Source organism: Clupea harengus, chromosome 5, assembly GCF_900700415.2.
Source record: "Clupea harengus chromosome 5, Ch_v2.0.2, whole genome shotgun sequence".
Classification (NCBI taxonomy): Eukaryota; Metazoa; Chordata; class Actinopteri; order Clupeiformes; family Clupeidae; genus Clupea; species Clupea harengus.
In genome coordinates, this window is record NC_045156.1 from 1,915,001 (window position 1) to 1,937,387 (window position 22,387).

General features: G+C 40.4%; 4 protein-coding genes across 4 annotated transcripts in view; 1 reads left to right on the forward strand and 3 right to left on the reverse strand.

Moving 5' to 3' along the window:
- The window catches only part of LOC116220483, a 14,261-nt gene extending 13,341 nt beyond the window's left edge, over positions 1-920 (reverse strand). The window contains exons 1-2 of the mRNA XM_031567257.2: positions 654-920; positions 1-227 (exon numbers count right to left, since the gene is read on the reverse strand). The exon at positions 1-227 is cut by the window's left edge and continues 59 nt beyond it. Of these exons, the coding sequence (XP_031423117.1) occupies positions 1-8 (8 nt within the window). The 5' untranslated portion in view covers positions 9-227; positions 654-920. The remainder of the gene's footprint in view (positions 228-653) is intronic.
- A 2,403-nt stretch (positions 921-3,323) lies between these two features.
- Positions 3,324-7,705, reverse strand: LOC116220482. Its single transcript, XM_031567256.2, has 8 exons — positions 7,415-7,705; positions 6,724-7,014; positions 5,878-6,195; positions 5,696-5,755; positions 4,695-4,808; positions 4,403-4,452; positions 3,963-4,031; positions 3,324-3,830 (listed from the first exon to the last, which is right to left on the reverse strand). The coding sequence occupies exons 1-8, from the start codon at positions 7,461-7,463 to the stop codon at positions 3,723-3,725; spliced, it is 1,059 nt and encodes a 352-aa protein (XP_031423116.1). The 5' UTR covers positions 7,464-7,705; the 3' UTR covers positions 3,324-3,722.
- Positions 7,706-8,591: 886 nt separating this feature from the next.
- Positions 8,592-13,580, forward strand: si:dkey-28n18.9 (sorting nexin-5). The gene is made up of 14 exons (XM_031567259.2): positions 8,592-8,850; positions 9,436-9,531; positions 9,662-9,769; positions 9,984-10,056; positions 10,313-10,440; positions 10,946-11,029; positions 11,272-11,346; positions 11,521-11,551; positions 11,650-11,734; positions 11,889-11,928; positions 12,040-12,126; positions 12,558-12,647; positions 12,990-13,055; positions 13,160-13,580. The coding sequence occupies exons 1-14, from the start codon at positions 8,848-8,850 to the stop codon at positions 13,325-13,327; spliced, it is 1,134 nt and encodes a 377-aa protein (XP_031423119.2). The 5' UTR covers positions 8,592-8,847; the 3' UTR covers positions 13,328-13,580.
- A 794-nt stretch (positions 13,581-14,374) lies between these two features.
- On the reverse strand, positions 14,375-19,536 carry sumf1 (sulfatase modifying factor 1). The gene is made up of 9 exons (XM_031567260.2): positions 19,149-19,536; positions 18,733-18,906; positions 18,492-18,566; positions 16,932-17,014; positions 15,852-15,974; positions 15,599-15,713; positions 15,351-15,464; positions 15,212-15,271; positions 14,375-14,842 (listed from the first exon to the last, which is right to left on the reverse strand). The coding sequence occupies exons 1-9, from the start codon at positions 19,425-19,427 to the stop codon at positions 14,744-14,746; spliced, it is 1,122 nt and encodes a 373-aa protein (XP_031423120.1). The 5' UTR covers positions 19,428-19,536; the 3' UTR covers positions 14,375-14,743.
- Between the last annotated feature and the right edge of the window lie 2,851 nt (positions 19,537-22,387).

The window sequence follows — 22,387 nt, forward strand, 5'->3', positions numbered from 1 at the left end:
CCCCTCATCCTTCTTAGTCAGGTCTGATATGAGCAGGGAGAGATTTCCAGGGGAATCCTGATTAGTCATCTGAATCCTGTCTGCATGTTTAGTCAGATCAATCTGCACACTGTCTTTCAACCATCTGGTATTCTGTGTCTGGAGATCAGAACAGGAACAGGGCAGGAGAACAGACTCTCCAGAGTATTTGGTGACTTCCATTGCTGTCTCATTTTGTAGAACACATTCTTTGGAAACACAAAAGGGCTTGGATTAATCCTCACATATAGATCCAAAGATGTCTCACTGCATTTATTCAACAGATGTAATGTAATTAAGTGTACATAATCATATGATTACATCTTGCTCGTTTCATAAAACTGAAAATATTAAAGATGTTAGGTGTGCAAGAGTGGGTATGTAGCAGCACATTACACAACAATATAAATTATTTGTGTGTGTCATAATAAGTTGAATTTTGTGTAGGCAATACAATGCATTCCATCACAGTTTCATTGATCCTTGTAAAGAAGGCAACACAGAATGTATGCTCTCTCTGAAAGTGTGCAGTTCACATTGTAAAGTATGTACACTCTGGAAGTGTATGAGTAGCAATGAAAATGTAGAGACTGCTTTGGAAAGTCATAACTCAGCTGGGTGTAGTACTGACTCACCTGCATCGATTCTGACCACCCAGCACAAGAAAAACACAATCATCCACATTCTTACTGACAGGTGCCTTTGCAGTCTCCCTCTTTCTCTCTCTCACACACACCAAGGGTGTTTGCAGCCTCACAGTCCCACATACACACACTGATGTCACAGCCTTTCTCCTCATAGTCACTTTACTCTCCTCATCTGATTGGTCATTCACAGCCATCCCCTGCAACATGACATCACGTGGAACAAGTGGTCAAGATGAGCAATAGCAATACACTTCTGCTTTCAGCTGAAGTGCTGGACAATAACGATGCAGCGACTAGCGGAAACTTTTAAATAAAACTACTACACATCCATGCCCTCTACAGACACACAGCAAATCTCATTCACATTTCTCCTATTTTTGCTAGTTTAGCTGTAAGAGAAAAAAAGAGGCCATAGAGTAAATGTACAAAGACTGTTCTCTCAACAGAGAGAAGCGTGGTCAGACCGCCACATTTCTCCTTAGTTCTCAGCGCACACAGAATTACCCAGAAGTGACACAGTTGACATGTGAATAATGATGTTTTCACACAGAACAAAACGTTCTCAGACTAAATTCTGACTTTCTTCACTGGCCACACACTCGCTTCCTCACAACAATCCCACACAATAGATTACTGGCATTTCCTGTGACTTCTCCTCCTATACAAGCATTTGTGTCTGTGACGGGACCGAGCGGAGTCACCGTGTGCGGGTGGGTCTGGCCAAAACTCAGAGGCAGAGTATGTTTGACAAAATTATTTTATATTTCATAAGGGTTAGGGTTAGCAAATCAAGCAAGATACCCGTCCATATGCCAACCAGTGAAGTGAAAAAAAAAGAAACAATTAAAAAAATATCAGAAGAAGTTCAGCACTTGCAATTGCCCTGATTTGTAAATCTGCTGGCCTCTCAAATGCAGAGAACACATTTCAGCATTCAAGTCAATACTTACACATACTCTAACAGAGCAAGACTAAACTGACGACATAGGACAATGGGGGACGCGCTAACATGTCCAGCGCTATGGGGACTCATCAGTTCCCTGTTAAAGACACAAGGCATCATTTATTTATTTATTTTTGTTCATTCAAATGTTTTTATAATGTCATCATGATGCCATAATGCCATAATGATGGAACCCAGAAAGAACATTGAAAATATCACATTCCTGATGTCCTGATTCCTTGTTTTCTGTCGTGGTGATGGTATATGCATTAGATTCAGAAAAAAACAAGGTATATAGAATGAGCAAAACATTTCTGTTTCAGACAGTAAACACAATGTATGGCAGCTTCTGCCCGTATTCGGAAGGTCTGGCTTCTATGGACACTACCCTTGAAGGCTTCAGTGGTGTCAGCTGTGATGATGGAGTTGAACCAGTAGATGGCGCACATACAGCATCACCACCCCTTTCTGTGAGCTCTGCACCCCTCCTGCTCCAAGGGGCAAAACATCACAGGCAGCCCTCCTCTCTGACTCCATCAAGACTAAGCTGCCTGTGTATTAACAGCATTTGCTGCATGCTTTTTGGAGATGCAATAAGGATATACAAAAAGCTGAGTTTGGGACAGAGAAGTGCATTCTGAAAAATTGTATATTACACAATGGGTAGAGGAGTGTTTCATTTTGGGCGATGTTGAAATGTCTACCAGGGAATCACACATTTCAATCTCAAGAGAGGAGAACATGAACCACCTTCTAATACACTTGATGAGTGTATAAAGTACACTTTAACACTGTCCTACATAGGGAAATGAGATGCAGATAGAAATGCAGCCTGATATGAATAGTGAAAAGGTCTACCAATTTACCCTTTTACTGCCGAGACCGTATCCTTTTTAGGTAAAAACAAATCCAGCAAACTAACACAGCAATTTATTACATGACGCATTCTTGGTCAAAGTATTCTTAACCTCGCTACCATTTCACTTCCCTTTCCCTCTATGATGAAACAACCACATTTTGTGCTTACCTAAACTATTTGCAACATTCTAGCCCAAACCGGTGGTTTTTATTAGGCGTGTGTAATGTTCCAACTGTCTACAAAGACAGAGCCCACATAAGCTGTGTGTATGCACAAGGTCACTCTTATTTCCTCACATCACCCATATGTCATACATGTCTATGCTACTCAGGCTCTTTCAGTGAGTTAACCAAATTGGGATAAGCTGATCAGCAATAAGGTGTGATTGGTCAGAACAGGAGCTAGATCATTGGTCATTCAGGTGATTAATCGGGCGCTGTTACCCCGCTAAAGTTGCATGACAACCGACAACCATTCTGACAGGAAGTGTCCATCTCAGAGGTGCAGTCCACAGGAGCATCTCTCAGCCTGAGAGTGAGCCCAGATGCCCAGCAGTGAGTCACTGCACCTTAATGCCATGAAGTAGCACTCCCTCTAACTGTCTTACAATGAAACACCCCATCTAACTGTATTACAATGAAACACCCCGACCTGCCCCACTGAATCTGTAGGATAACTCAGGAGTAAAGACAGAGCTGTGCAGTCATGCTGCACACAAATGCAAACTGGTTGGTCTTCGAGGTAAATCGGCCCCCTTAAAAGAGCCGTACTGTACACAGCTCAAAACTCTTTAGCATTCTTGAAAAGTTTTGCACAAGATAGAGATGCTGTGGTCCCCGACATTAACCCATTCATGTTTCATTAGAAAATATTTTATTTGTTCAAAATATACACCCTGCATTATCTGTATCTACATATACATTTATAATGCATTCTCATTTACAGAAAATAGACGACAGATATATTGATAACAATGAACTAATTTATACATCAACGCAAGAGTTTTCCAGTAACAGGCATAACTAACATTTCATTGCTGCTTAGAGAGAGGCTAACATGTATCAGCATTTATTATAACAGGCACATGTTCAAATCTGAATTGAAAATGTCATGAATAGCATTATAAATCCAAGTGATAATTGCATGACTAGTTAGTTTAGCAAACTATAAATGTGAGCGTAATAAAAACTCTTACACTGAAAACACTCATGTGCTTACATGAACAAAGTGTGGTGGTCTGTGGGGGTGTCATGGCTCATCTGGTTTTGATCTTGGCATATTCTGTGTCGTCACCTGTGTCCATCTCCACTTGGACTACTCTGGGTTTTTTATCATGGACAACAGTTGAGTAAGTCACGTCATCCTACAGAAAATAACAGGTCATTTTGTTTGGCAGGTACACCACACACTGCATGCTGTTTGCATGTACAACCGTACAAAAGTTCAGCCCTAAAACACATCCTCCATTGAACAAGGGCGTTTGAATCAACTTTACCTCCTCTTCTGCTTGTGTGGATCTGTCCTCTATGGTGTCCTGAACAGTGCAGTACACCCTGGTGTCGTCCTAAGAAAGTCAAGAGGCCACCAAGAGCAAACACAAATATAAAACGTTTTTCTATGCAGACATGAGGTTAGTGAGCCAAATGGACACACACAGAGACAGACACACAAACACACACACACACACACACATACACACACACACACACACACACATATACACTTCTGATAAAAAGCCAAATACACACACACACAGACATACCAAGACACACAGACAGACACACACACACATATACAGCCAGCTTCTGATAAAAAAAGACCACACATTGCCACAAGCCATTTTCATATCGATTAAACACAACATGCATCCATATTTCCATATGGGTTAACACACAATATACAGCTAGAGTTATTGTAAAGACCAACTTAAACTACCTGGTCTTCCTCATGCCTCTGTCCTGATTTTGTACATTTCCCTTTTTGACCTAATGGAACAAAGAGATTTGCATTAAAAGATGCCTATTTTTCTCTCTCTGCCTGTGTGTGTGTGTGTGTGTGTGTGTGTGTGTGTGTGTGTGTGTGTGTGTGTGTGTGTGTGTGTGTGTGTGTGTGTGTGTGTGTGTGTGTATTTGTGTGTGTGTGTGTGTGTGTGTGTGTGTATTTGTGTGTGTGTGTGTGTGTTTGTGTGTGTGTTTGCGTGTGTGTGTGTGTGTGTGTGTTAGTCTACCTTTGTGTCTCATGTATAGGAATATAGCTCCTCCCAGCAGCAGCAGCAACAGGAGCACAGCAGCAATGATGAATATGTAGAAAGGTGGTTTGGTTTCACCGTTACTCCGAGAGTCTAGAAATAAACACAGCTTTGCTCAAAGCTTTTCCTGTAAGACCCACCTCTAACTTCTGCATCTTCTTGGACTTTTCAACAGAGACGTGCAATACTGTCCCGAGCCCCTCCTTCAGGAGGTATTTGTGTTGGTGACTACATTTCAAATGTTGTTAAAGCCGTAATCAGTCGCCCGTATATGTAGTCCAGATTGAACTATGGTTGTCTCCAGATGCATTCCTTGTACAGATGTTAACATGACCAAGCAAGGCAAGGGCACTAATGGGTGCACTACACCAGAGACTACCAGAGGCTAGGAGTTAGCCCCAGCACATCACAGTGCAGGCACTGCTAAAGCTGGAAGAAATTAAAACTAGCCAGCAAATAAAGTTGATTGTGAATGAGAGGTATTCCATATCTAATGTCTAATAATAATGGGCAGAGGGGCCAGTGCTCGAGAGCAACACACTGCACTGGCTGGAATAACAAGCAGTCAGCTGCAGAGAGAGGTTTTAAAAACACACAAACTGCACACTGCCCAAACCTAAAGGGCCCCATACATCACATACCAAAGGGTTCAGCCCGGGACAAGATATGAACATTCAGTTTCAACGTTTAATTGTCAACTCGTTCAGATTCCACCAATTAAGGTTCAATAAAGAAGAGGTCTAGACATAGGAATTTAAACTGCACTGTTGATATTGGGTCAAACCTTTTTCCTTGGTTGCTAGTGTTTGTTTTCCAGGAGATGATTTAGTTGTGATTTAGTTAGTATGTGTTTGCTGGTGACATTGGAGGAAGATATGGAACAATAAGAACGTTATTTTAATAAAGGGTCAAGTGGGATTAGAGTCTTATTCAAAGACAAATAGGGAAAAAATGCAGGCACTGTTGTTAATGGGACAAACCTTTTTCCTTAATTGCTGGTGTTTTTTTTCCAGGAGATGATTTAGTTGTCGATGTGTTTGCTGGTGACATTGGATGAAGATATGGAACAATAAGAATGTTATTTTAATGAGGGGTCAAGTGGGATTATGTTAATGACTTAAACTATCGACAATCAGACCATAGAATAAAGCTAATTGCATACCTTTGACCAGGAGGTTAACATATTTTGTAGAGTGTGTATCAACAATACATATATAGGTTCCCTGGTCCTTCTCACTCAGGTCTGATATGAGTAGAGAGACGTTTCCTGGTGAATGGCGGTTTAACATCTGAACTCTGCCTCTATAGGGCCCAGTTGTGTTAGATATTTCAGTATCCATGGATCCACTCCTGCTGGTGGTCATCCATCTCACACTCTCAGGTTTGGCACGCAGAGAAGAACAGAGGCAGGGCAGCAGTGCAGATTCTCCTGAGTTTCTCTTAATCTGAAGTGTTATGAGCTGTTCCATTAGAGTGCATCCTGGAATAAACATGACACTTAAAACACATTCTGTGTGTTCTAATGTAAAGGCAACCTATGAGAAAGGTCTGTAAAAACACATATAGAAATCACACTTGTCATGTACTCGTACTTGTGTTTGTACATATGTTGAAAAGAGCAACAAACTGCTCCTGCTCTGAAAACATATATCAAATGGAGAAAAAAAACGATACTGCATATACAGAATCTGAGAGTCTTATTGAAGGACAAATACGAAAATAATGCAGGCACTGAACGGGGTGTTGCATCAGATACCAGAAGAAGAGGAAGCTAAAACGGTACACACAGTCATTTTCTACAGTTCTTGTTCTTCAGTTTACAGATTTTTTCATATGGCAATATACAAACTATTTCTTGTATTTCTTTTACAAAAACATATGATAGAACAACATCATGAATTGTATTTCTGAAGCTTGGGGAAATCATTTGTCATTCTAACAGTGTCAGTTTCGGTAAAATGGTAAATCATATCAGGTGTCTGAAAGGTTTTTGTTATTAATGTCCTACCTGTAACTGTGAGTGTGAAGTCTCTGTAGCTGTATTGGTGACCTTCACATCTGTACTGCCCCTCATCCTCCTTAGTCAGGTCTGATATGAGCAGGGAGAGATTTCCAGGGGAATCCTGATTAGTCATCTGAATCTTGTCTGCAGGTTTAGTTGGATCAATCTGCCTTTGGCCCTTCCACCATCTGACACCCTGAGGTTCAGCCTGGAGATGAGTGCAGGAACAGGGCAGGAGAACAGACTCTCCAGAGTATTTGGTGACTTTCAATTTAGTTGTAACTTGTAGATCACATGCTTTGGAAACACAAAAAGGCTTGGATTACTCCTCACATAAAGATCCAAAGATGTCTCAATGCATTTAATCAACAGATTTACTGTAATTAAGGCAGGCTGTACGTGTACATAATCATATGATTACTTATTCCTTGTTTGAGAGCTTGCAGCACATTACACAACAATATAAAGGATTAGTTAGTGTGTGTCATGATGAGTTGAATTTTGTGTAGATGATACAATTCGTTCAATCACAGTTTCATTGATCCTTGTAAAGAAGGCAACACAGAATGTATGCTCTCTCTGAAAGTGTGCAGGTCACATTGTAAAGTATGTACACTCTGAAAGTGTATGAGTAGCAATGAAAATGTAGAGACTGCTTTGGAAAGTCATAACTCAGCTGGGTGTAGTATTGACTCACCTGCTTTGATTCTGACCACCCAGCACAAGATAAACACAATCATCCACATTCTTACTGACAGGTGCCTTTGCAGTCTCCCTCTTTCTCTCTCTCACTCACACCAAGGGTGCTTGCAGCTTCACAGTCCCACATACAAACACTGATGTCACAGCCTTTCTCCTCATACAGTCACTTTACTCTCCTCATTTGATTGGTCATTCACAGCCATCCCCTGCAACATGACATCACGTGGAACAAGTGGTCAAGATGAGCAATAGCAATACACTTCTGCTTTCAGCTGAACTGCTGGACAATAATGATGCAGCGACTAGCGGACTATAAACATTTTCAATAAAACTACTACACATCCATGCCCTCCACAGACACACAGCATATCTCACACATTTCTCTGACTTTTGAGTTGGAGCAACACAATGGAACAGGAAAAAATTTGAACTGTAAAAGTAAAAAAAAGAGAGAAGAGAAGCGATAGATCAAGTGTACAAAGACCGATCAAGAGAGAGAAGCATAGTCAGACCGCTACATTTCCCCTCAGTTCTCACACACAGAAATAACCACACTTGTGTGTGAAGTGACACACCTGATGTGTGAAAAGTGATGTTTCAATTCCTCACTGGTCACCCGCCCCCACCCATACCCTGTGAATTCTCCTCCCATACAAGCATTTGTATTGTGTATTTGTTTGTGTGTCGTTATTTGTGTGTATGTGTGTGTGTGTGTGTGTGTGTGTGTGTGTGTGTGTGTGTGTGTGTGTGTGTGTGTGTGTGTGTGTGTGTGTGTGTGTATGTGTGTGTGTTCAGCCACATTAGCAAAACTGTTAACTGCTGCCCTTGGTACACTTTTTTTGTTTTTTGGTCCTTAGGATAACGATAATGTTTTGTCTTGTCACCTGATTGTATTTCTGTCTTTCTGGTTTGTTGAAAAACAGGATGTGGTGTTCCTGTACTTCAAGTTAAACACAACTGCCATTGTCTGTCCATCACTGACTTGACAAATGCTCAAGATTACACTCATTTGTGTAGATTTCACAGATGTTAACGTCACAATTATTATTTTCTACAGATTTGACACAATTTCAATACTTTTTGAAAAGGAATTGAACAAAAGTGTTCGTCAGTGATAGAATGGTCCACCAATAGTCCATGCTGTGTGTGCTCTCATTCCTCCTGTAAAATGGCTGTTACTCAGTAACCCTCTCTGTCTGTCTCCCTTTTTTTGCTCTTCTAGAAAACACATTTATGAGGCAATGGGGACCTTTAACCTAAAGGAAATCCTGTCAGCTCAGACGTTTTTTTGATGACTGTGGTTCATGCAGTGGAATAGTCTTTGTGGAATTCTCTTCTATACCAGAGGACGTTGAAGGTAAAGAATCTGAAGATCACGTAAAGGATTTTTGGAGGAGGCATTAAGACACATAATTACACGAGAAGAAAATGGTAAGACTTCAATGACATTTCCACAGCTTTACTGCTCGTGATCATCACATGGTCACATGACAGCTATCCTGTGATGACAGTAGAGTGGAATCACTTTGCGTGAACTGAAATGATCAGTGTTTAAACAATAATACATGCTGTATGTCATGGCTATGTACTTATGGGACACAACATTTTATGTTATAAGTTGTTATATCAAGATTCTGTCAATTTCTGTGAACTGTGAAACAAAAGTTGCAATAGTATGTGCCGCTGAGTTAAGCTCCATATCTTCATTGCCTCTTTTCAATGTGAACTTTAAGTAATCTATAATTCCTAATAATTTAAAAGGCTCTAAAGAGAGGATAGAAACTCTGTGAGGTTTTAAAGTAGACTAAACTTTTCTGTGAACTCAAATGATACATTTTGCCTCGTCACAGTTTCACCTGCATACACAATGTCTTCGGACTGTGTGGGGTTGTGTGTGCTGTTGTGTTGTATTTATGTGTGTTTGATTGTCGAATGCAATATGTTACTGTTCACCCTGTAATTCCCATGTTGTTGTGCACTCTTACTGTGCTCTGCACGGACCCCCACTGATCTCAGGAGGAATCGGGTCTGAGCATCAGCGCAGACAGCATCAGGGTCACAGAGGTCACTGAGGATGGAGATGCCCTCATCTTCACCATCACCTCTCAGAAGGTCAGCCAAAACTCACATCCCAATCTTATACCCAATAACTTACCATACATGTTATCAATTCTTCTACTCGTGTTTTAATCTCTCCTCTCTCTCTCCTTCTCTCTGTCCCCTCTTTCCCTTCTCTGAGTAGCTAAACAGTGACGTGGGGGTCTGCGTTTGCCGCACGTTTGAGGACTTTGAGTGGCTGCAGCAGAGTCTGTTCAGTCAAGAGGATGTGCCTGGACTGCAGGGGGTCATAGTCAGTACCTTACCGTTCTCATGCCTAACCCAAAGCCTTGTGTACTGACCCTGACACTGGGTTGGGACATTCATGACCTCTTAACACATTAGCCCTGGTGCATGATGGGCCTGTTTTTATGGATAAGTGCTTTTTATTAGTGGGGCATGTATGCCTCGTATCCATGTCATGGGATGTGGCTTTAAAACCAGTCTTTTTTGTCTCTTTTTGATAGTTCCCACCGCTTCCAGGAAAACCACTGTCATCTCCTCAGTCCCAAGCACAAGCCAAAGCTCTGAAACAACTTGGTAGGGAGCACTCGTGTACCCCCATGTTCAGACCCAGTTCAATAAACAATTATAGATAAAAAATGTTTGCTATGTACACATAAATATTGATTATGGGAACTACTTTTAGTTAAAGTTATATTAACTACTTTTCTGTTATGTGTATTATACAATTGATGTAGTGCCATTTAATAACTGGGCTGAGAAGGAGTAAAGCTGGGCCTGCCATTAGCCTGTGTGATCCCAAGCCTGTGCACCTTGTCTGTGGATCTGTCAGGTTTCCTGGCCCTCGGAGATGATTGGAAGTCCTACTGCAAAGCCCTGGAGATTTATCTGCAGCAAGTGGCCAATCACAGCACTCTCAGCAAAAACAAGGCCCTAGAAAGTCTGCTGACCAACTCAGAGGTGAAGCAAATACAAACCCTTTTTTTCACTTCCTTCCAGTCAGTTTGTTTGAGAGATAGTGAGGATAACAGCCACAAAAGTCCCAATCAAGCTTTCACTTCCCACACATCTGTATATCGTCAAGAGTACTTTTTCCATTCCAGTAAATTCTGCAGGTTCATTCAAAATGAAATAAATAATAATAAATAAATGCAACCTTGTTTGAAATGCCATTGTTATGATGCAACTATTATCCAACACACTCATGATTCCTTAGAGAACAACTTCAAGGCGCAACTTCAAAGTGTAGTTCCATTTCCTTCATAGTGGAGCTAGGCTAACTTAGAGTGTTCAAAATATGTGTCATGCAGGTTATTGTCTTAATTACTTGAGTAAGACAAGGTTCAAACAAAACAAAGTGAATGGTTCTTTGTTTTGCCTCCTCACCCGTATCCAGTGTCATCATTAAACACTGTACCACACTCTACCTGTCTCCATTTTCCTGAAAGCGATATGTGTTCTTCAGCCTCCAGGGAAACAACGTGTGCATAAGGGCATCTTCAGTCGACTCAGCCAGGCTGTGGGGGAGCTGAGGAAAGAAAACCACAAGGTCCAAGATCCTCACAAGGCTATGTAGACACACTGTAACAGCAAACAGCAGAATGTTTCGTTGTTGCAGTACGAGTGAAGGAGTGTGTAGATAAGTTCTGTTAGGTGCAATAAGCAAAGTTGTTTAATCTGAGAAACTAGAGTTAATGACAAACGTAAAGGCAACTGTAACATTTCTATAAAGTATTGTATCACACACTGTGATTATACACCTGATGACCACATTATTGATTTCATTCCTAGGATCTTGATGACTTCTTCCAAAATGAGAGGAATAACAATTTGAGCATGACTCAGTTCAGTAAGACTGCCACTGAGGTAGGTCTTCTGTCTTTCTCTTCGCAAAAAAGAATAACAAAATAATTGTATGTGCTGTTGGATTCAAGTAAGAACCTTCATTTAAATACCATACCACATCGTTTATGTGTTGAAGTTACGCCTGGTTAAGTTTGATTTAAGTTTTGTCTCTGCTATCATGTTCATCTCTACCAGAAATTCCTTGAGGTCGTGCTGTCAGAGCAAAGTAAGAAAAATAGTCACAAAATTCTTCATGACAGACGAGTGGTGATTGGGTATTTCTGACGAGGCACATTTTAACCTCTGTGCGTTCTGATGTTCCAGAATTAGCTGTGGCTTGTGGGCATCTTTCCACCTCCCTTCATCTGTGTGTGAATCAAGAGGGCTCTGATGCTGGGAACTTCTCCAAGTAAGTTTGACAGGAATACAGAAAGTGTATACCTACTAACACAATCAGAAAGAAAGTGTATACCTACTAACACAATCAGAAAGAAAGTGTATACCTACTAACACAATCGGCACCATTGCCCTAATCTCTGAATGTGCGTGGCGGTTGTTTACAGGATTTGCATGAAGCTCTCAGAAGTAATTGATGCAGTTAAGGTAGGATTTGTATTTGATCCAATATATGTACTACTATTATTATTAACTTGCAAAGACCATATTTGAGAAGGAGAGGGTCTGTATTGTTTTTCTATGATGTTTTGTTCATAGAGGAACTTTGAAAAGGTGGCTGACAATAATTTGTCCACCCTGGGGCTGGGCCTAGACATGGAATACCGTGGTCAAGAGGCTAAGAAGGTTTGAACGGGTCCTCCACAAATACATACAGTAAATATATCAAATATATACAGTACTGTGCAAAAGTTTTAAACAATTCTGTAAAGTCATGATACTTTCAAAGTTACATGAATAGTTTTAATTTAGCAATTAACAACATACAAAGTGCAGCAAACCAATAATACCTAAACTGATTTCAGTAATTTCAAAAATAATGTTTAATGTTTAAATCTAAATATGAATTTTCCTATTGACACACAGAATGCAGAAGATAGCAAATAACTGCGTTGTGAAACATGCCCAAAACCTTTGCACAGTACTGTACATCTGAACTGGCAACTCTTTATGCTAGATTACATTGGGTTGAATAATTGGTATTTGACTTGTATTTCTAATCTTTTTGGTTTAGTTGTGTCAATGATGAATTAGTTGAGGGTACTTTTGTGTTGTAGGATATGCTTTTCAGAAGAACTTGCAAACTAGTGGAGTTGGAGACAGCCGTCAAAAATGCAGAAAAGGCAAAACCCAACAAGAAAGCCATTGTAAGTGTACCGCATTGGCACACAGATACTCAGTGGTGTGTGGTCATTTTGTCAGTCTGTTATCCATTAATCAAATTAAATTAGGAAAGGTATTCAAAGGGTCAATGTTTAACCTAATTCCCCCCCCAAAGAAATACAGAAAGCATATCATAACGATGTATAATTGTGACATCCATGCAACTTCCAAAAAGACATATTTGGAGACAAATGTAACCATTTCAAAGCATTACTCACACTAGTGGGATACGTCATGGTCGGCATTCATGAGTCAAGAATTCAGTCATGAAAGCTCTCAGTGAGTTCGTTCCTTCCCACTCATTCTCTCTCTTTCTCTCACTGAAGATGGAAGAGGTGAAGAAAGTGGTCGAGAAGGATTTTGACCAAATCTCTTCTATTGCCAAGGAGGAGGTGAGGCCCAGCCGTCCCCACACTTCAGCATCATTCGTCACGTTCATGGGCCTCATGGGACCATTGTGACTGATCATTGTGCTATTATCACTGTTGTTTACTAGATTGGGTGCTTCAACAAATGCAAGGTGACACTGCTGAGAAGCTCTCTGGTCGACTGGTGTGAGAAGCAGCTCCACACAGCCCGTGAAGACCACGAGCTCTTCTCCAGGCAACTGGAGGCCTGCGAACAACTGTGTGTGACTGAATCAACTGAAAACAGAATTGAGTGAGGACAGACCTCTATACACACTAGTGCAAACCCCTCACACATTTAGATGTTGATCAATACAGGCCAGTGGTCCTTACCTACATTGATAAATATTAATTCCACAAGAATTCTTGTGGTTGCAGTTTACACAGCAGTTCACACAACCCCCCCCCCCCCCCCCCAAAAAAACCTAAATCGCTTGATGTCAGATGAACAGCTGGGATGACATTCAGAAGAAATTGCACATTTAAAATAAAGAATGAAATAAATACAAATGTGTTTTGTCTATTCTAAATATAGCATTGCAGAATTAAATGTGTTATATTTCCACCACAGAAACCACCAAACTGACTGTTATGCATGTCAAGGGTCTGTTTGTGTGTGTGTGTGTGTGTCCGTTTAAGATGTACTGTGTGAATGCAGAGCATCAGCTCTCTCATATAGAATATATGTAATGCTACATAACATAGCTTTATTTATTTTTTATCCTTGAGCTTGGTTTCGTTGTTAGTAAGAACATAAAATTCAAAGTAATTCCTAATGTGATGTCCTTGAACTGACAGAAGCCGTGTTGGCAGAGCCCATATTTTCAGTTGCATTATTGTCACTTCACACTGCCAGTGTAGCGTGCAGAAACAGAACGACTAGACTTCCTCAAATGTACTTTCCCCATAATCACATAGTGCAGACGCACGAGCCTACATTTTCACACCCCCAGTTAACGTTTTACCACTGAGTGCATCACACTCCAGGGTGACAGGTTGTGGTGGTCACATGTTCTCCAACTCCCTGATTCAGGCCTATTCATCAATGTCCTCATTTGGCTTACCATACCAAACACAGCCTAAAGAGTTGCAACACCTTTTCAACGGCCTTTCTAAAACCTCAGAGCTAGAAAAAGAGATACTGCGTGCAGAGACACACGTCCTTCTGCTTGCCTTTCCTTCCTCTATGTGCTTCTTTTTTCAAACTCCTTCCCGTATTTGAAAATTTCTATGTTGTGCAACGTATACAACCCTGCAGGGAAACATGTTTGTAGAAGAACAGAAAAGAGGCCAGAGGAGCACAGTTGATTATTTATAACTCTTATTTATTCCAACATATATAAAATAAAATGGGTGAACTACTGTTCTGCTAGTCATACATTTGGGGGTTATGGCACTCATACCCTGAAACTCAAAAGGAATGATCAGAACACCTTGCTTATTATCCTGTATTCCTAACAAACAGTACTTTTCCTCTCCAAAGTGCTTCTGTTTTCTTAGGCTTTTGGACCCTTAGCACCATTCTCGGCCAGAGTCCTACTTTGAACTCAACTTTGTGCTTCTAGGCAGCATGGCTTCTGTCATCCCCAGTCTCCCACATTGGACAAGCCTCCTGCGCTATGCTGGCATGGGCTCCGGGGATTAGCTCACAAATTCTGCCCAGGGAGTTCAGTTCAGGCAGGGTCTGCCACACAGCGGAAGCCCAGGTTGGAGGCTGAGCTGTCAGGGGTGTTCTGACTGCGAGCTGCACATCTGTATCTGTAACAGTAAGACTGGAGAGAGAGAAAAAGAGAGAGAGAGAGAGAGAGAGAGAGAAAGGGGGGGGCACAGAGAGAGAGAGACAGAGAGAGACAGAGAGAGAGAAAGAGACAGAGAGAGAGAGAGAGAGAAAGAGAGAGAGAGAGAGAGAGAGAGAGAGAGAAGGGGGGGCACAGAGGACAGAGACAGGCAGAGAGGGCAGGATGAGCAAGAGAGAAAAGCAGAAAGGTGTGAGTAAGAGGGAGGAGAAAGTGAGGCCAAGTGGGAGGTCCATCTGTTACACATTGTCAGATTTAATTAGGTAATCAAGGTGGATGTGGACTTCGTAAGGTGTTAAAAGAAAAACACACACACAGATATGTCAACAGACAAAAACTATGTACCTTGTGACACATATATGACCCTCCTTTCTTCACGCGGTCTGAACCAGAGGCTGGTCCTGTCTGCAGATTGAGGGTATAAATAAGTGGCTATACAAAGCACAACACAAAGTACGTGTGTGTGTGTGTGTGTGTGTCTCACCGGATTGCGTTTCTCCTCTGGTGTGTGATGTACAGTCCACCAGTCAGCAGTCCACTCCCAGGCATTTCCTACCATTTCATACAGGCCAAAGCCATTAGCAGGAAATGACATCACCTGTAAAAGGAAGCGAATGCAATATGACACGGTGAATAAATATAAATGCATTCACACTCATCACTGCACATTTCCAGCTTTCATCCAGTAATCAATCTATGATATCATTAGCTTAAAGTCATCCTTATCCTCACCGGTGAGGAGTTGATGTAGCCGTCCTCTCCAGTGTTTTCAGTAGGGAAGTCCCCCTGCCACAGATTAGCATAGTGCTGTCCTCTAGGCAGCAGTTTGTTTCCCCAAGGGTACAGTCTGAAACATAGTAAGAGCCATACATTCACTCCAACACAACCCCTAAATACTTTAGTAACAGTAATTTACACATACCAGAGCAAAGAAACAAACTACGGCTCACTAAAATACAAGCCCTCACAACACACAGACACCCACCTGTCCTGTAACCCTCCCCTGCATGCATACTCCCACTCCGCTTCTGTGGGTAACCTCCGCTTGGCCCACTTGCAGTAGGCCTGGGCATCTTTCCATGACACATGTAGAACAGGGTGATCCAGCCTAAATCGACAGAGGTGGAGAGAGAGAATGTGTGTGTGTGTGTGTGTGTGTGTGTGTGTGTGTGTGTGTGTGTGTGTGTGAGTGAGAGAGAGAGAGACCAACACAGAAAATGGAAGTAAACAATCCATAGATATCAAACATATCAAGAGAAAAATGTATATACATAGAGAGAGACAGTCAGAGAGAGAAAGAAAGAAAGAAAGAAAGAAAGAAAGAAAGAGAGAGAATGTTACACATACACTTTTGGCTGAAACTTTTATCAAAAGCGATTTTCCAGCAAGTACTGGTATGAACCAACATAGTTGTTACAAAAGGTGGAGCGGCCTAATACAGCATAACAGATCACCCCCCTTTTACGACAAGATGAAGGGCGTGTGGGTGCTGACCCCTAGTGGTTCTAATTCCAACTGTTACAAGTCACATCGCCAAGTAGCATGATGTTTAAGAAGGGACTACACATCACAGGTTCTACATAAGGAAACCCAAGCACACATGATGTTCTAATAGCAAAGTCATCATATCAGAACACTATGAGCAAAACTGTACGCATGTCTGTGTGTCACATATATTAATGAATATCTATTCTATTGTGGTTGTTATACAATTACTTAACACAAAATATAAGTAAATTGCATAAATACAAAATTTCTATAAGGGCTACAAGTCCTAACAACTGTACATCAGGTAACGTTCAAAACAGTTTCTCAAATAGATTGAATCCTCAGGTAATTCTCAGGTAATTATGATGGACACTGCTGATGAGAAACTGTTCAAAATGATAGTATCTACATCATTTAATGATGATAGTTGTTCAACGACAATGCCCACTAAACGAGTACATCATTCCATCCTCCAAGAGCTATGATGATTCACTGACATGGCACCAGACATAAGCTATAGGATGTGTCAGATTGTTATTTGTGAATGAAGCTACATGTGTTATAGATTTACAAGTACCTGTTTGAGATGGAGGAACCAGGACCCTCAGGATGACTCCAGTTAGCTCCCTTCACTGGCAACCACCAGGGGGCAGCAGCCACCTGCAGACGTTACACACTGCTATTACAGTTTTTTCCAATCATTTTAGTTCTTGTACCTATACCATGGATACTTTTCCCAAACACTTAACACAGTGGGCTTTACAGACACACACCTCTGCATATCAGTTATCCTTTGGTGCAAAATGCACTACAACAACCACACCACAATCAATTCTGCCGTAACTTTAACACATGTTCCTTCTCAGAGTACAATGACCTAAAAAACACTTAACAACTTGAAGCATTGCTAATTGCATCTATAAGATGTTGCTGTGTCCTCCAGTTTAGCATAGATTACTGCAGTGTTGCATTAAAAAAAGAGAAAAAACACACACAGACAAACACTTCTTTGGACTACAGTAATAAAGTTTGTAATATGACAGTAAACAAATAATTCTAAAATGCTGCAATATGTTTCATTACAGCCATATGATAAAATTGCATGTGTTACTGCACTATATAGGCTTACTACATTACAACAAAAAGGCATGAATATGCTACGTATTTACTGCAGTATTTCCAATGCAGTAAATTACATACATCAACACAAGATACAGTCTACCAAAGTACTATAATACCACTAGAAGTCTGCTGTAGCCCTACAGTAATGCTGATCCATTCTGTCCTCTGCATTTGGTGTCAAACTTTTACATGTTTGAACTTCGCATTTACGCTAACATTCTCCTCTGCATTGCATCTTGGAAATACGTCAATCCAAGCAAAGTATCTGAAGACAGTGTTTGCCTCTCACAATAGATGTCAAAATTGAGTGTGGCAAATTTACTGTAATTAAATTGAAGAATTGCATATTGCACATAAAGAGCAGTACTGTAATAGTGGAAACAGCTCTTCAGGAACAGTTACATCTATGTGTGCGTTCTGTTGACTCTATTACTATTAGAGATAGTGAGAAGTCTGCAAGCCAAAACAAACTAAATAATCTAAATAAACTTTCTGCTAAAATAAGAATACTTTTTCTTATTCAAGCATATAATTTAATTTGTCTGTCTAAACAAAGCATCTTTCCATCTACAGTGATCTAAATTACTGTAAGTAAGGTTTTGAACTGAAAGTTAACTGTTCTGAACAGAGTATCTAAACATTGGCAAAACATGCTGTAGTTCCACAGTGTTTTGCTGGTAGTGAATATTGAATGGGACAGGTATTCATGAACTTTGGAAGAAGGTGTCATTGACGGCATTTGTATCTAAGCATAGGGGCAAGTTTCCACAGTTTGGTTCACATGGTCTACTGGTGTGCTCGATGTGTTAAGTGTTTTGGGAATGTGAACATGGTATAGGTACAAGATTTAAAATGATTGGAAAAAACTGTAAGTACACTTATGACGAGGTCCTGAAGCAATTTTACCCTACGGTCAGACTAATTCATGCACAGTTGCTGTGAAGTGTACACCAAGTGACAAATAGATAGATAGAATAGTTTAGATAGAAACATGTGTGGCAAAGGTGTTTATTACCGCTTGTGATATTGTGCCCTTTAACTCTTCTGTCAACAGCTCTTCAAACACAAAGGAATCTCCAAAACGTTCAGCCTGGAGAGAGAGTGAGAGATGAAGATAGTGCCTCAGAGTACCGATCACGGCACTATCATGCATAAATTAGTTGTTCTTTAGCTGTGACCTGTTCTTTAGCCTATTAGTATGCACGTCTGAGGACTTTATTCATAATATGCAAGTCTATGGTATGTGCTATTCTTACCTCTGTGACATAGCCAGATTGATTGACGAAATGTTGGAACTGTTGGTTGGTGACCTCATGTTCCTCCATGTAAACAGAGTCAACCCACACTCGCCTTTGAGGGCCCTCCCCGTCAGGTGGAATACCTGGGTCATCAGTTCCCATGAAGAACCAGGATGATTCGAGCAAAACCAGCTACAGAGAGACACCGAGAGAGAGAAAAGGGGTCTTGTATTGAAGAATTAAATACCGCTGGAAATATCCTCAAATGAGTTGATCATAGTGCTATCACATCTCTGTTACAGCCTATGATTTCCCATGGAGTGTTGCATGGGACATAGATAGCAATGTACAGTAGGCGACAGTGATTAAGCATGTTTAATGCATTCAATCAGAACCAGCCTTTAGGAACTGTAAATTCGAGATCCCAATGCTACCTTGCTGCGAATGTCATGCTCTATAGAATGTTCACCCATTTCTTCATTGGCCCCTTTAGAATATTTCTCTGCGGGATCTTCAGCATGCATTGATACGTCCTCGCCAACAACGACTCCAACATCTCTTTTCAATGCATCACAACCACAGCTCGAACTCCCCGTTTCTGTTACTTGATCAGAAGATTCTGAGCCCGAGGCTAAACCAACGTGTTCGGTTTCGCAATGCACGGGCACCGAAACGTGGAAATATAACAAGAAAATGCAACTTTTGAACAACATTGTATCGCTTATTCACAAAACACTACAAGCGCTAAAGACGCCGCCATGTTTGCGGATGCTGTAGGTCATGTGGCTGATCAGCTGATCTGTTCCTGCCTGAACGAAATATTCTCAGAGTTTGGTGAAGTAAAACATTCCTTAAGTAAAAGTAAAGTAACGAGTAGCTTAGTTTTGCCGTCTCATTGCTATTTTTATTGTAGCCTAGGATACATAATTATAGGTGAAATATCACAATCTCGTGTAGCCTACCTACATATTATTTAAATTGTAATGCATGTAATTGTGACCATAATTATCAGTGTTATAAAATAATATGTTACAGTCACACTTATTCAGACAACGCATGACCTCCACTAGCTTTATGATATGTTTGACTTATCACTCAATACAGTAGGATACTCTGAAATAGGCCCAACCAACATAACCGTCTAATAGACCAGTAGTCTATTATATTATAATTATTACCCAAATTGGGTTGTTTTTTAACCCAACTGCTGGGTAAATATTGGACCAACACAATGCTGGGTTATTTTAACCCAGTAAAATGGGTTACTAGTTTAACCCAGTCACTTCTTAGGATCAGCCCAATATTGGGTCAACCTAGCCCATTCAGTTGGGTTAATATTGCTATTTTAACCCAGCCAGATGGGTTATTTCACCCAGCAACTTCAAACCATATGCTAGTTCATATTAAAACACAATATTTGTCTGTACAAACTACAAACATTTTCACTGAGTTGAAAGTCACATTTTCTCCTAACAGCTCAATGTATATGCTAATGTAGCCTAATGTCGATTATCTAGCCTAATATCAAAAGGACAGGTAGCCTACACAGTAAAATAAAACAAGATAGGCAGAAAGATTTAGACAATAGATTTTGATTTTACAACAGGTGTAGTTTTAAAAAGCAAGTGGTACTTTCCATTATGAGGGGGATTCCCACTGTTCCAACAATGTTTTGGTGTAATGTTAGACCTGAGACTATCTGAATGTAAAGGCAGGCCTGCTAAATTAGTGATTACAGAGAGAATTGAGAATTATACAATTAGACATTTGGGACATGTTTGAACTGCTACTGTTAGTTTGCCTGGATAGAAAGTGACCTCTTCCTCCTCCATAGCTTTCTAACAACACAAATGCATTTGACAGCTTCACAAGGGAAAATGGATAAGCCAAGAGCAGTCAGACCCAAATCTGACCCAAGTATGACATTATGTTTCTGCGCCATTCTCTGTAAATGAAAGGAAATAGACAGGCATCAGTCACTATTTATGTTAGCCAGGAATGGCTAGAGAAGCTCTTGTACCATAGTGAGGATTTCATGTCCATCTTTTGGGATCTCAGTGATTGATTTGGACCATCAACTGTATATAGAGGCTCAATTATTTATACAGTCATTGATTTGGACTAACATGACATTTTGAAAATAGGCTTAACATCGGGATGGCATACTAATATGGCGTTTAACAAGTTTAATGTTAGCTCTATTATTGACTATCAACAAAATTAGTAAACAAGCTGCAATAGTATCTATCATCCTTCAACCATTTTGCAAAGGACATCTCTGTGCTGGACAAAAAAGTTTAAAAGTATAGATACAAACCTTTATTTTTGCCTTTGAAATTGCCCATTTTCCAGTGCATGTTGAAACTTGAAAACTGCTGAGCAGGACGGTTGGAAGGTTAATGACTGTTTTTTTTTACTTGTTAAAGCTAAAATAATGAAACAACTGAGTTAAAGTGACCCAGCTGCTGGGTAGATTATGTGACTGTATCTGGTGGAGGAGAGGAGGGGGCACTGTCTTCAACCACTGAACCAGCGGCTGGGTTACAGAAAACAACCAAGAATGAGTTAAAATAACCCAACAAAATGACCCAACAGCCTCAACCCAGCGTTTGGTCTGAAAACAAAAAAAAACAGCATTTCTGTCAACCCAGCCATTTTGAGAGGACTTACAGTTGGCCTATATTGGTAGGAGATGTGTGAATGAGACAACAGAATATCCTGTTCAGTTTTATTTGGACCACATAATGTTAATTGTAAGTGAATTTAATTAAAGCAGTGTAGCCAAAACAATGGATACACAAACTCAGCCAACAGCAAATTATTGTTTACACTGGGCACTTCAATGCATCCTACATAGCAACTCTTCACCTTCCACAAGTTCCTTCCAGGGTCCATTGCATGAGACAAGTGGTTGGTACCATAACCGTTTGGTACCAGAGTTTTCTGTTGTTCATATAAACAACTCTTGTAAACTGACTATAGATGTAGGCCTACAAAGTGTTATTTATGAATGATGTGTTATGTATGTGTATTTTTTCTTCTCAAAATTTACAAATAGCTCAGGCTGAATTTGAATGGTCACCAGACTTCTTAGTTGCTTCAGAACTTGATCGTCCTATCAAGTTATATGTTTAAAGTTAATCATATTTTAGTTATTTTTCCCCTTCATGTAGGCTATGGAACAGCAGTTATGCTTGTTCTATACAGGTATATAGGCTTTCACTCTTTAACACACATTAAGGCCTAGGTATGAGACTGTTATGCCCTATCTAAATGTAAAGGCAGTCCTGCTAAATTAGTGATTACAGAGAGTATTGAGACTTATACAATTAGACATTTGGGACATGTTTGGACTGCTACCTGTTAGTTTTGCCTGGATAGAAAGTGATCTCTTCCTCTTTCATAGCTTTCTAACAACACAAATGCATTTGACAGCTTCACCAGACCCAAGTCTGACAATATGTTTCAGCGCCATTCTCAAATAATTACTTTTAAATGAAGGTCTGTTACACATTAATAAGCATTGGAAAACAGTTACTTCAAATAGCCTACTATCAGATACAATGGCTCCGCGGGACTTGTAGTCATACATCCTATGATTGAAATGACATCAAGTCAAAGTTATCGGCATGTAAACACCATTTCCCAGAATACGGTGCAGGTTTATAAATAG